At 46.8% G+C, this 15000-nt stretch overlaps 1 protein-coding gene across 1 annotated transcript in view; it reads left to right on the top strand.

The window, feature by feature from the left end:
* dennd4a (DENN/MADD domain containing 4A) overlaps positions 1-15000 on the top strand; it is a 127592-nt gene that overhangs the window by 43434 nt on the left and 69158 nt on the right. Inside the window, exons 13-15 of the mRNA XM_041849977.2 lie at positions 69-284; positions 10782-10927; positions 12171-12191. Coding sequence (XP_041705911.2) covers positions 69-284; positions 10782-10927; positions 12171-12191 — 383 coding nt within the window. The remainder of the gene's footprint in view (positions 1-68; positions 285-10781; positions 10928-12170; positions 12192-15000) is intronic.

The following is a 15000-nucleotide window of genomic DNA, read 5'->3' as shown; positions in this document are numbered from 1 at the left end:
TCCAACATCTTAGGGGCTTGTGTCTGAGGTTAGTTGGTAAACACCTGTTTCTCTTTGGTGTTGTCCAGGTGGCCAAGTCAGCGGTGAGGACGCTCAGATGGAGCCCACAGCGAGTGACCCGGCGAGCGGAGGGAAGAGCCTCCAAACTCTGGAGATGGAGATCCAGGAAGCCTTCCTTAGGTTCATGGCGGCCATACTGAAAGGGTACCGCTCTTACCTCCTCCCCATCACACAAGCCCCCTCCGAAAGGACCACGGACGCAAGCTCGCTGTTCGACTTGCAAGGTTAGTACAGGCCGTGTGTTTACCTCTGATTGTGTTTCTTACCATTCCTACCTCCTCCAGGCCCCGTTGGAGAATATCCAGCCACACTTGGAGTACAGTTGAAGTAGATTTCAGATATACGAGGGCTTGGGGGTGGGGGGCTTGTGGGTGGAGAATGGAATTATTAAATTTTTCTGGGGGGACTGTGGGAGGCGGGTTCTCGGATGGTTTAGGGGCAGCTCTTGGGGAACTGTGGGGGGGGCGGATCTTGGAGGGCTGGTGGCCTGGCGATTGGGAGCTTGGGCCCTTGGCTGATGGGTCGCTGGTTCGGGTCCCCGTTTTTGACCTTGTGGGAGATCTGTCGACGTGCCCTTGTGCAGGGCGTTGACCCTGGTTGCTTCTGTGTGTCGCTCTGGATGGGAGTCTGTTAGATGACTAATGTGATGTAGATGTTGAGCGGCTTCACTGCAAGTAGACGGTTATGGTTCTCATATGGTTTTAATGTTCTGCTGGGTTCTTGAAGCGCCGGGACAGTTACCACTAGAAGTTCTACTGTATAGTTTATGGTTCTAATAGGGTTCTAATATGTTTCTAATAGGGTTCTAATAGGGTTCTAATATGGTTCTAATAGGGTTCTAATAGGGTTCTAATAGGGTTCTAATGTGCTTATCACAGGAGGTTGGTGGCTCCTTAATTGGGGAGGACGGGCTCGTGGTAACGGCTGGAGCGGAGTCAGTGGAATGGTATCAAGTACATCAAGCACATGGTTTCCATGGTTTCCATGGTGTTTGATGCCATTCCGTTATTATGAGCCGTTTTCCCCTCAGCAGCCTCCACTGATGGTTATTATATGGCTCTAATGTGATTTTAATATGGTTATCATATGTTCTAATATGGTTCTAATAGGGTTATCATATGTTCTAATATGTTCTAATATGGTTGTCATATGGTTCTCATATGGTTAATATTTGTATTTGTATTTATTATGGAGCCCCATTAGTTCCTGCCAAGGCAGCAGCTACTCTTCCTGGGGTTTATTATGGATCCCCATTAGTTCCTGCCAAGGCAGCAGCTACTCTTCCTGGGGTTTATTATGGATCCCCATTAGTTCCTGCCAAGGCAGCAGCTACTCTTCCTGGGGTTTATTATGGATCCCCATTAGTTCCTGCCAAGGCATCAGCTACTCTTCCTGGGGTTTATTATGGATCCCCATTAGTTCCTGCCAAGGCAGCAGCTACTCTTCCTGGGGTTTATTATGGATCCCCATTAGTTCCTGCCAAGGCATCAGCTACTCTTCCTGGGGTTTATTATGGATCCCCATTAGTTCCTGCCAAGGCATCAGCTACTCTTCCTGGGGTTTATTATGGATCCCCATTAGTTCCTGCCAAGGCAGCAGCTACTCTTCCTGGGGTTTATTATGGATCCCCATTAGTTCCTGCCAAGGCAGCAGCTACTCTTCCTGGGGTTTATTATGGATCCCCATTAGTTCTTGCCAAGGCAGCAGCTACTCTTCCTGGGATTTATTAAGGAACCCCATTAGTTGTTGCCAAGGCAGCAGCTACTCTTCCTGGGGTCCAGCAACATTAAGGCAGTTATACAACATTACAATACATTCACAACATATTTCACAACACATTAAGTCTGTGCCATCAGGCCACTACTCTACTACCACATATCTACAACACAAAATCCATGTGTACGTGTGTGTGTATAGTGCGTATGTTATTGTGTGTGTGTATGCATGTGTCTGTGCCTGTGTTTGTGTCTCTTCACAGTCTCCGCTGTTCCATAAGGTGTATTTTGATCTGTTCTTTAAAATCTAATTGTACTGCTTGCATCAGTTACCTGATGTGGAATAGAGTTCCATGTAGTCATGGCTCTATGTAGTACTGTGCACCTTCCATAGTCTGTTCTGGACTTGGGGACTGTGAAGAGACCTCTGGTGGCACGTCTTGTGGGGTATGGATGGGTGTCTGAGCTGTGTGACAGTAGTTCAAACAGACAGCTCGGCGCATTAACATATGAATACCTCTCACAAAGACAAGTAGTGAGCCAGGAGAGATTGACATGTATATTATTAATGTTAGCTCTCTGTGTACATCCAAGGGCCAGCCGTGCTGCCCTGTTCTGAGTCAATTGTCCCTCTTTGTGGCACCTGACCACACGACTGAACAGTAGTCCAAGTGCGACAAAACTAGGGCCTGTAGGACCTGCCTTGTTGATAATGCTGTTAAGAAGGCTGAGCAGCTCTTTGTTATGGACAGACTTCTCCCCATTTTAGCTACTGTTGTATCAATATGTATTGACCATGACAGTTTACAATCCAGGGTTACGCCAAGCAGTTTAGTCACCTCAACTTACTCAATTTCCACATTATTAATTACAAGATTTAGATGAGGTTTAGGGTTTACTGAATGATTAGTCCCAAATTCAATGCTTTTAGTTTTAGAAATATTTAGGACTAACTTATTCCTTGCCACCCATTCTGAAACTAACTGCAGCTCTTTGTTAAGTGTTGCAGTCATTTCAGTCGCTGTACTAGCTGACGTGTATAGTGTTCAGTCATCCGCATACATAGATACACTGGCTTTACTCAAAGCCAGTGGCATGTTAGTAAAGATTGAAAAAAGTAAGGGGCCTAGACAGCTGCCCTGGGGAATTCCTGATTCTACCTGGATTATGTTGGAGAGGCTTCCATTAAAGAACACCCTCTGTGTTCTGTTAGACAGGTAACTCTTTATACACAATATAGCAGGGGGTGTAAAGCCATAACACATAGGTTTTTCCAGCAACAGACTATGATCGATAATGTCAAAAGCCGCACTGGTCTAACAAAACAGCCCCCACAATCTTTTTATCATCAATTTCTCTCAGCCAATCATCAGTCATTTGTGCTTGTTGAATAAAATCAAATAAAATCAAATGTTATTTGCCAGATGCGCCGAATACAACAGGTGTAGACATTACAGTGAAATGCTTACTTACAGCCCTTAACCAACAATGCAGTTTAAAAAAACAAACAAACAAACAAAAATCTTAAGTAAAAAATAGATAAAAAGATTAAAGAGCAGCAGTAAAATTAAATAACAGTAGGGAGGCTACTGTTGAAGTCGGAAGTTTACATACACTTAGGTCGGAGTCATTAAAACTCGTTTTTCAACCACTCCACACATTTCTTGTTAACAAACTATAGTTTTGGCAAGTCGGTTAGGACATCTACTTTGTGCATGACACAAGTAATTTTTCCAACAATTGTTTACAGACAGATTATTTCACTTATAATTCACTGTATCACAATTCCAGTGGGTCAGAAGTTTACATACACTAAGTTGACTGTGCCTTTAAACAGCTTGGAAAATTCCAGAAAATGATGTCATGGCTTTAGAAGCTTCTGATAGGCTAATTGACATCATTTGAGTCAATTGGAGGTGTACCTGTGGATGTATTTCAAGGCCTACCTTCAAACTCAGTGCCTCTCTGCTTGACATCATGGGAAAATCAAAATAAATCAGCCAAGACCTCAGAAAAAAAATTGTAGACCTCCACAAGTCTGGTTCATCCTTGGGAGCAATTTCCAAACGCCTGAAGGTACCACATTCATCTGTACAAACAATAGGACGCAAGTATAAACACCATGGGACCACGCAGCCGTCGTACCGCTCAGGAAGGAGACGCGTTCTGTCTCCTAGAGATGAACGTACTTTGGTGCGAAAAGTGCAAATCAATCCCAGAACAACAGCAAAGGACCTTGTGAAGATGCTGGAGGAAACAGGTACAAAAATATCTATATCCACAGTATAACGAGCCCTATATCGACATAACCTGAAAGGCCACTCAGCAAGGAAGAAGCCACTGCTCCAAAACCGCCATAAAAAAGCCAGACTACGGTTTGCAACTGCACATGGGGACAAAGATCGTACTTTTTGGAGAAATGTCCTCTGGTCTGATGAAACAAAAATATAACTGTTTGGCCATAATGACCATCGTTATGTTTGGAGGAAAAAGGGTGTCCTTGCAAGCCGAAGAACACCATTCCAACCGTGAAGCACAGGGGGGCCAGCATCATGCTGTGGGGGTGCTTTGCTGCAGGAGGGACTGGTGCACTTCACAAAATAGATGGCATCATGAGGAAGGAAAATTATGTGGATAAATTGAAGCAACATCTCAAGACATCAGTCAGGAAGTTAAAGCTTGGTCGCAAAAGGGTCTTCCAAATGGACAATGACCCCAAGCATACTTCCAAAGTTGTGGCAAAATGGCTTAAGGACAACAAAGTCAAGGTATTGGAGTGGCCATCACAAAGCCCTGACATCGATCCTGTAGAACATTTGTGGGCAGAACTGAAAAAGCGTGTGCGAGCAAGGAGGCCTACAAACCTGACTGAGTTACACCAGCTCTGTCAGGAGGAATGGGCCAAAATTCACCCAACTTATTGTGGGAAGCTTGTGGAAGGCTACCCGAAACATTTGACCCAAGTTAAACAATTTAAAGGCAATGCTACCAAATACTAATTGAGTGTATGTAAACTTCTGACCCACTGGGAATGTGATGAAAGAAATAAGCTGATATAAATAATTCTCTCTACAATTATTCAGACATTTCACATTCTTAAAATAAAATGGTGATCCTAACTGACATAAGAAATTGAATTTTTACTTGGATTAAATGTCAGGAATTGTGAAAAAACTGAGTTTAAATGTATTTGGCTAAGGTGTATGTAAACATCCGACTTCAACTGTATATACACAAGGTCTTTTAAGTAAATATACTTTCCTGCAACCCGCCTCACCCAATGTGGAACGGATTCTATTATTTATTTATTTTTATCAAGAACCTACGGCTGAAACTAGCCAGCTAGCCAGCTAACTAGCTACTTGCTATTAGCCACTGTTAGCGGTCTTCACCACTGGCCTGGACAATTATCGGCCAGTCTGCACAGCGTGCTATCGACTCAGAGCATCACTGGACCTTAACACCGGACCATCGCAACTAGCTAGCTGAAACCGAATGGCTGTTGTTGGCTAATCACCACTGTCCCGACGTACCAGTTAGCCTTGAGCTAGCCTCGAGCCAGGCCCATCTCCTGGCTATCTACCTCTCTGTCAACCGGATGGGACCTCCTAGTGTCGACACGGAGCCACACCGATCCATCACGACTGGTCTGCCGACGTAATCGTCTGATGTGGTTTCAACAGGCTTCCCGTTGTGACGACCATGAAGATCCATCTGCTAGCCCCGGCCCCTGCTCACCTGTGCTTTAGCAGCCTACGATCTGCTCCCGGACTTACTTAGTGCTGTTCACTGGACCTTAGGATCACTCAGCTACACAGCTAATGCCTGCTGGACTGTTCCTTTACACTGTACCCCATCCTGTTTATCTGTTTAGCCTCAGCCCAAACTTTCATCGCCATTACCAGTTGTTGTCTTAGCCCTCTCGAATAACACCTGTGATTGCGTTATGCCTCTCTCCCATGTCAATATGCCTAAGTCCCTCTCAAACTGCCTCAAATAGTTCCTTTGTTCCACCCCCCATACACGCGGAGACCGGCTCAATCGGTACCTCCAGTGATGCTATCTTTTTCTTGGAATGGACTGGCTAGGGTGAGACAGGGAGAGGAAGTGAGTGGCAGCAATAGATAAAAGTTGGATTATATAAGTTGATGAGGAATTCAGCACGTTCGTTCGTTCATTATATGATCCAGTACTGAAATAAATGTAAATCAAACTTCCAGCTGAGTGTCGACTACTCTCTCTTACATCCTGAACTTCTTCATACCAGAAACTCATCATAACAGGAAGGCCACCAAAAATTCAGAAATTTCCATCCCGAACTACAACATTTTCCATCTAGATATAACTGCCAAAGGGGGCGGAGTTGCAATCTACTGCAGAGCTCTATCGTACTATCCAGGTCTGTGCCCAAACAGTTTGAGCTTCTACTTCTAAATATCCACCTTTCCAGAAATAAGTCTCTCACTGTTGCCGCTTGCTACAGACCCCCCTCAGCCCCCAGTTGTGCCCTGGACACCATATGTGAATTGCTTGCTCCCCATCTATCCATAGAGTTCGTACTGCTTGGTGACCGAAACTGGGATATGTTTAACACCCCGGTCGTCCTACAATCTAAACTAGATGCCCTCAATCTCACACAAATTATAAAGGAACCTACCAGGTACAACCCTAAATCTGTAAACATGGGCACCCTCATAGATATCATCCTGACTAATTGACCCTCTAAATACACCTCCGCTGTCTTCAACCAGGATCTCACCAATCACTGCCTCATTGCCTGCGTCCGTAATGGGTCCGCGGTCAAACGACCACCCCTCATCACTGTCAAACGCTCCCTAAAACACTTCAGCGAGCAGGCCTTTCTAATTGACCTGGCCTGGGTATCCTGGATGGATATTGACCTCATTCCGTCAGTAGAGGATGCCTGGATGTTCTTCAAAAGTGCGTTCCTCTCCATCTTAAATAAGCATGCCCCTTTCAAAAAATTCAGAACTAAGAACAGATATAGCCCCTGGTTCACCCCAGACTTGACTGCCCTTGACCAGCACAAAAACATCCTGTGGCATACTGCATTAGCATCGAACAGCCCCCGCGATATGCACCTGTTCAGGGAAGTCAGGAACCAATATACACAATCAGTTAGAAAAGCAAAGGCTAGCTTTTTCAAACAGAAATTTGCATCCTGTAGCACTAACTCCAAAAAGTTTTGGGATCCTGTAAAGTCCATGGAGAATAAGAGCACCTCCTCCCAGCTACCCATTGCACTGAGGCTAGGAAACACTGTCACCACCGATAAATCTACGATAATTGAAGACTATGCATAAATAATAAACAGAGTAGCAGCAGCGTAAAAGAGGGGGATGGGCTGGGGTGCGGGGGCAGTGCAAATAGTCCGGGTATCCATGATTAGCTGTTCAGGAATCTTATGGCTTGGGGGTAGAAGCTGTTAAGAAGCCTTTTGGACCTAGACTTGGCGCTCTGGTGATGCAACCAGTCAGGATGCTCTCGATGGTGCAGCTGTAGAACTTTATGAGGATCTGAGGACCCATGCCAAATCTTTTCAGTCTCCTGAGGGGGAATAGGCTTTGTCGTGCCCTCTTCACCACTGTCTTGGTGTGTTTGGACCATGATAGTTTGTTGGTGATGTGGACACCAAGGAACTTGAAGCTCTCAACCTGTTCCACTACAGCCCCGTCGATGAGAATGGGGGCATGCTCAGTCCTCTTTTATTTCCTGTAGTCCACAATCATTTAGTCTGTGTTTAGTCCCAGGGTCCTTAGCTTAGTGATGAGCTTTGAGGGCACTATGGTGTTGAATGCTGAGCTGTAGTCAATGAATAACATTCTCATGTAGGTGTTCCTCTTGTCCAGGTGGGAAAGGGGCAGTGTGGAGTGCAACAGAGATTGCATCATGTGTGGATCTGTTGGGGCGGTATGCAAATTGGAGTGGGTCTAGGGTTTCTGGGATAATGGCGTTGATGTGAGCCATGACCAGCCTTTCAAAGCATTTCATGGCTACAGATGTGAGTGCTATGGGTCGGTAGTCATTTAGGCAGGTTATCTTAGTGTCCTTGGGCACAGGGACTATGGTGGTCTGCTTGAAACATGTTGGTATTACAGACTCAGTCAGGAACATGTTGAAAATGTCAGTGAAGACACTTGCCAGTTGGTCAGCACATGCTCGGAGTACACGTCCTGGTAATCCGTCTGGCCCTGCGGCCTTGTGAATGTTGACCTACTTAAAAGTCTTACTCACATCGGCTACGGAGAGCGTGATCACATAGTCATCCGGAACAGCTGATGCTCTCATGCTTGCTTCAGTGTTGCCTGCCTCGGAGCGAGCATAGCATTGATTTAGCTCGTCTGGTAGGCTTGTGTCACTGGGCAGCTCGCGGCTGTGCTTCCCTTTGTAGTCTGTAACAGTTTTCAAGCCCTGCCACATCCGACGAGCGTCAGAGCCGGTGTAGTACGATTCAATCTTAGTCCTGTATTGACTCTTTGCCTGTTTGATGGTTCGTCGGAGGGCATAGTGAGATTACTTATAAGCGTCCGGGTTAGAGTCCCGCTCCTTGAAAGCGGCAGCTCTACCCTTTAGCTCAGTGCAGATGTTGCCTGTAATCCATGGCTTCTGGTTGGGGTATGTACGTACGGTTAATGTGGGGACGACGTCATCAATGTACTTATTGATGAAGCTAGTGACTGATGTGGTGTATTCCTGAATGCTATCGGAAGAATCCCGGAACAATTGAGCTTTGTTTCCAGAAGATATCAAAATTGTCAATAAATGTTACACCCACAGAGCTGCAATAGTCTCGTAGCCAGTTATGGAGGGCTAAAAGTCTGCTGAACCGTTCAATGCCACGATTTAGGGAGGGCAGAGGGCCAGATATTATGGGGCGTTTGTTGGTGTCAAGTAGTGACCCAATCAGTTCTACAAAATCCATCTTCAGCTGTTCTGAGCTGCCCTTCATAATGTCATTGAATCCCACATTAACTATGATAGACTCAATTTCCTGATGCTGGTTTAAAATGTTTGGGAGCAGCTTATTGATGTCCTGTACTCGTGCTCCTGGATAGCACAGAGTTTTTGCTCCAGGGACTGAGACATTTCTCACCATTGAACTGCCCAATGTAACGGCCGGAGAAGGGAATTGAGAAATCCGCCCATTCCCAACCCTCACACAGTTCGTTGAGCCTTTCACGGGCCCACGAGAAGCAGGATAGCGTACGCCCGCTGCTCCCGGCGATAGGTCCAGTCCTCCCACAGCAGGCAGAGCCCCGTCAGATCCAGAGAGAGGGAAAGGAGCCGAACTCAACGACGAAGCCGCTGCTGGAGTCAGCGTAGTTGGAGTTAGAACCGCCGTCACAGACACAGGGAGTCCCAGCGATGAAGGTGTCCTCGACAGCAGCTATTTGTAGTTAATAAACCCGATGTGAAACGTCATAACCATAGTATCCTTAACTAGCATTGAAAAAGTCAAGCCATTCTTGTCTAATTTCTGAATGATGCTTGTAACATGGTCAGTAAGCTACAGTAAGCCATGCTTCACAGGGGAGGGGCAGGTGGTCAGTAGGCTACAGTAAGCCATGCTTCACAGGGGAGGGGCAGGTGGTCAGTAGGCTACAGTAAGCCATGCTTCACAGGGGAGGGGCAGGTGGTCAGTAGGCTACAGTAAGCCATGCTTCACAGGGGAGGGGCAGGTGGTCAGTAGGCTACAGTAAGCCATGCTTCACAGGGGAGGGGCAGGTGGTCAGTAGGCTACAGTAAGCCATGCTTCACAGGGGAGGGGCAGGTGGTCAGTAGGCTACAGTAAGCCATGCTTCACAGGGGAGGGGCAGGTGGTCAGTAGGCTACAGTAAGCCATGCTTCACAGGGGAGGGGCAGGTGGTCAGTAGGCTACAGTAAGCCATGCTTCACAGGGGAGGGGCAGGTGGTCAGTAGGCTATAGTAAGCCATGCTTCACAGGGGAGGGGCAGGTGGTCAGTAGGCTACAGTAAGCCATGCTTCACAGGGGAGGGGCAGGTGGTCAGTAGGCTACAGTAAGCCATGCTTCACAGGGGAGGGGCAGGTGGTCAGTAGGCTACAGTAAGCCATGCTTCACAGGGGAGGGGCAGGTGGTCAGTAGGCTACAGTAAGCCATGCTTCACGGGGAGGGGCAGGTGGTCAGTAGGCTACAGTAAGCCATGCTTCACAGGGGAGGGGCAGGTGGTCAGTAGGCTACAGTAAGCCATGCTTCACAGGGGAGGGGCAGGTGGTCAGTAGGCTACAGTAAGCCATGCTTCACAGGGGGAGGGGCAGGTGGTCAGTAGGCTACAGTAAGCCATGCTTCACAGGGGAGGGGCAGGTGGTCAGTAGGCTATAGTAAGCCATGCTTCACAGGGGAGGGGCAGGTGGTCAGTAGGCTACAGTAAGCCATGCTTCACAGGGGAGGGGCAGGTGGTCAGTAGGCTACAGTAAGCCATGCTTCACAGGGGAGGGGCAGGTGGTCAGTAGGCTACAGTAAGCCATGCTTCACAGGGGAGGGGCAGGTGGTCAGTAGGCTACAGTAAGCCATGCTTCACAGGGGAGGGGCAGGTGGTCAGTAGGCTACAGTAAGCCATGCTTCACAGGGGAGGGGCAGGTGGTCAGTAGGCTACAGTAAGCCATGCTTCACAGGGGAGGGGCAGGTGGTCAGTAGGCTACAGTAAGCCATGCTTCACAGGGGAGGGGCAGGTGGTCAGTAGGCTACAGTAAGCCATGCTTCACAGGGGAGGGGCAGGTGGTCAGTAGGCTACAGTAAGCCATGCTTCACAGGGGAGGGGCAGGTGGTCAGTAGGCTACAGTAAGCCATGCTTCACAGGGGAGGGGCAGGTAACCTACACACACCCACTGGTAATGATGTCCAGCTGGCAGGAGGACGCTGGAATACGTTTCTGACTGACAGATATGGTATGGTTGTCATTTGCTTCTCATATGGGTTCTTATATGGCTCTAATATGGTTCTCATATGGTTCTAATGTTCCGCAGGGTTCTTGAAGAGCCGGGATCGTTCCCACCAGAAGTTCTACTCCCAGATGATCAAGACCCAGATGTTTATCCGGTTCATCGAGGAGTGTTCCTTCGTCAGCGATAAAGACGCCAGTCTGGCCTTCTTCGACGAGTGTGTTGATAAGGTAAGATAATAATGTACTGTATTATTCTCAGACTAATATTCTAGCCTGGCTTTCTTGAGCGTGTCGATAAGGTAAGACTCCATAGAGAGAAAGATGGACCAGCACACCATAAATCATGTTCAAGAATGCATGTACTTCTCTGCATGTATTATTGCATCATTCAATGATTTGTTAGTCTTCATGTACTGTATTTCCAACCATGTATTTTGTAGAAAGAGTCATTCACAGGACACAGTTTATGGATTTGAAATTGTAAGTGGTCCTTAAATTAAGCTAAGTTCGTCACGGTCATCTGAGTTGTTTGTGAGATTCAGTATCTCATCTAGAATGTATTCATAATGTATTATTATCCAGGGCGTTTGGCTAAACTAACACTCAGGAAACTGTAGAACAAACTGCAACCAGCAGAAAGCTAGTTCCTTTAGGCTATATTTAGTACTAGCACTCATCCTACTGTTCTCTAATCAATCCTTCATCTCTTTCTTTCCTTTTCCCACTGCCTTGTGCATTTCCTCTACACTCTCCTGCCTGTCTACCTGCCTGTCTACCTGTCTATCTACCTGCCTGCCTGTCTACCTGCCTGTCTGTCTACCTGTCTGCCTGCCTGTCTACCTGCCTGTCTACCTGTCTGCCTGTCTACCTGCCTGTCTGCCTGCCTGTCTACCTGCCTGTCTACCTGCCTGTCTACCTGTCTGCCTGTCTACCTGCCTGTCTACCTGTCTGTCTGTCTACCTGCATGTCTGCCTGTCTACCTGTCTACCTGCCTTTATACCTGCCTGCCTGCCTGTCTACCTGTCTGTCTGTCTACCTGCCTGTCTGCCTGTCTACCTGCCTGTCTGCCTGTCTACCTGCCTGTCTGCCTGTCTACCTGCCTGTCTGCCTGTCTACCTGCCTGTCTGTCTACCTGCCTGTCTGCCTGTCTACCTGTCTGTCTGTCTACCTGCCTGTCTGCCTGTCTACCTGCCTGCCTGTCTGTCTACCTGCCTGTCTGCCTGTCTACCTGCCTGTCTGCCTGCCTGTCTGTCTACCTGTCTGTCTACCTGCCTGTCTGCCTGTCTACCTGTCTACCTGCCTGTCTACCTGCCTGTCTGCCTGTCTACCTGCCTGTCTGTCTACCTGCCTGTCTGCCTGTCTACCTGTCTGTCTACCTGCCTGTCTACCTGCCTGTCTGCCTGTCTACCTGTCTGTCTACCTGCCTGTCTACCTGCCTGTCTACCTGTGATATTGGGTCTTGCTTGGACAGCTTTACAGCAATGGAAGCAAGGTAAGCTCTCAGACCTTCTTCTTCTTCATTACTTTGTATATTCTTTATGTTTCAATGTTCTAGCTTAGAACATAAGCTAGAACATTCTCCCCAAGCTTCTTCTTTCTCCCTGGGTTGTGACTCAGCTGTAGTGCTGGGTACGGATGAAGGATGTGGTGCTACTGTATGAATAAACCATAGAGAGACAGTGGAGAACAGAAGTTGAGAGAGACAGAGAGAGAGAGAGAGAGAGAGAGAGAGAGAGAGAGAGAGAGAGAGAGAGAGAGAGAGAGAGAGAGAGAGAGAGAGAGAGAGAGAGAGAGAGAGAGAGAGAGAGAGAGAGAGAGAGAGAGAGAGAGAGAGAGAGAGAGAGATAGACAGTGGAGTAGAGAGAGAGAGAAAGAGAGAGGAAATAGAGAAAGTGGAGTAGAGTGAGAGAGAAGAGAGAGAGCGATAGAGAGACAGTGTAGAAGAGAGAGAGAGAGAGAGAGAGAGAGAGAGAGAGATAGCATGAGAGCTGTGATAACTCCAGTGGGCCTGGATGAACATTAGCTGTCTATGTGTGTTAGAGATCTAGAGATCTAGCTGTCTCGGTGTGTTAGAGATCTTAACATGCATTACTGAGCATTAGCTATCTTTATACAATGGGTGGGTCTAATCCTGAATGCTGATTGGTTAAAACCGCATTCCAGCCAGTGTCTATTCCACAAGTTACCACCGGCTAAATCTATGACGTTAAAATGTCTATTTACTCCGTTCCATCTGAATGCGCAATCCACTGTCTCATCAGCCCAGCCAGGCAATTTATAAACTTGATCTCCACTATGAAAAGCATTTAGTTTTCAACAGTGGAGATTTGTATAAACCTTGCTGTCTGTCTCTCCAACATTTGAAACATTGTTTCGATCTCCAGCTGTCCCATAGTAATGAATGTGTCGGGAGTCGGGACGAGACAGACAGACAGTCAGACAGACAGACAGACAGACAGACAGACAGACAGACAGACAGACAGACAGGCAGCCAGACAGACAGACAGACAAACAGACAGACAGACAGACAGACAGACAGACAGACAGACAGACAGGCAGACAGACAGACAGGCAGGCAGCCAGACAGACAGACAGACAGACAGACAGACAGACAGACAGACAGACAGGCAGACAGGCAGACAGGCAGACAGGCAGACAGGCAGGCAGAGTTTCTCAGCCAGTCAAAATCATGAATCTGTTTTTTTTATGGATATATACAGTGCATTCGGAAAGTATTCAGACCCCTTGACTTTTTCCACATTTTGTTACGTTACAGCCTTATTCTAAAATTGATTAAATCGTTTTTTTTTACCCCTCAATCTACACACAATACCCCATAATGTCAAAGCAAAAACTGTTTTTTCAAACGGAAATAATTTCATCAATTTTAGAATAAGGCTGTAATGTAACGAAATGTGGAAAAGGGAAGGGGTCTGAATACTTTCCGAATGCACTGTACAAAGAAATGGCCATTGAAAAAAGGTCAAACAAAACAAAGTGCAGCCAGTTTGCAGTCTTTCCAGCTTCAGTGTTTGAAGTGATTGTGTTAGCTGTGTTGTTGGCTAGCTCCTCTGAACAACAGTGCCCTGACGAGAGAGCACATTTTCTACACCAGGCGAAATCACGCCTCATTAGCTCATTCTTATGTATGTATCCAAATAAATGTCACTAGAAAACAGCTTAAACAAATGCAAATGCAGCTACTGTTGTTATTCTGGCTGCACTTTTTGACGTGACTGTAAGTTAGCTGTAGTTGGCTAGCTAGCAAGCAAGCAAGGGATATGAACGTTGCCAGCCAGTATGGCAATGGAACATCTAGAACGAACGACTGGGTCACGTCCATAAATACAGAACAAAAAGACTGAACCGATAGAACGACCAGCCGGCTTGGGTAGCAACCCTAGATTTGTGTCGGGACTATATCTTGTGGAAGGATGAAATAGTATGAATAAATTCTTAACAATAACGCTTGTAATGAAAATATGTAAATCATTATTTGAATATGTTGGTAACCCGTTGTATAAAAGTGATAATGCCCTCAAAGCCGGTATTTGGAGGAGATTTGGGCACGGGTGTTGCAAACACAGGCTTTGTGGGCATTATCACTTAATTGTGTGTTAGAGATCTCCATTAGCTGCCTCTGTGTGTTAGCGATCTCCATTAGCTGCCTCTCTGTGTTAGAGATCTCCATTAGCTGCCTCTCTGTGTTAGAGATCTCCATTAGCTGTCTCTGTGTGTTAGCGATCTCCATTAGCTGTCTCTGTGTGTTAGCGATCTCCATTAGCTGCCTCTGTGTGTTAGAGATCTCCATTAGCTGTCTCTGTGTGTTAGCGATCTCCATTAGCTGTCTCTGTGTGTTAGCGATCTCCATTAGCTGCCTCTGTGTGTTAGAGATCTCCATTAGCTGCCTCTGTGTGTTAGAGATCTCCATTAGCTGCCTCTGTGTGTTAGAGATCTCCATTAGCTGCCTCTGTGTGTTAGCGATCTCCATTAGCTGTCTCTGTGTGTTAGCGATCTCCATTAGCTGCCTCTGTGTGTTAGCGATCTCCATTAGCTGCCTCTGTGTGTTAGCGATCTCCATTAGCTGCCTCTGTGTGTTAGAGATCTGCATTAGATTTCTCTGTGTGTTAGCGATCTCCATTAGCTGTCTCTGTGTGTTAGTGATCTCCATTAGCTGCCTCTCTGTGTTAGAGATCTCCATTAGCTGTCTCTGTGTGTTAGCGATCTCCATTAGCTGTCTCTGTGTGTTAGCGATCTCCATTAGCTGTCTCTGTGTGTTAGCGATCTCCATTAGCTGTCTC

Source organism: Coregonus clupeaformis, chromosome 26 (assembly GCF_020615455.1).
Source record: "Coregonus clupeaformis isolate EN_2021a chromosome 26, ASM2061545v1, whole genome shotgun sequence".
Lineage (NCBI taxonomy): Eukaryota > Metazoa > Chordata > Actinopteri > Salmoniformes > Salmonidae > Coregonus > Coregonus clupeaformis.
The sequence above is the reverse complement of the archived record's forward strand: the minus strand, read 5'-3'. Positions and strand labels throughout refer to the sequence as shown.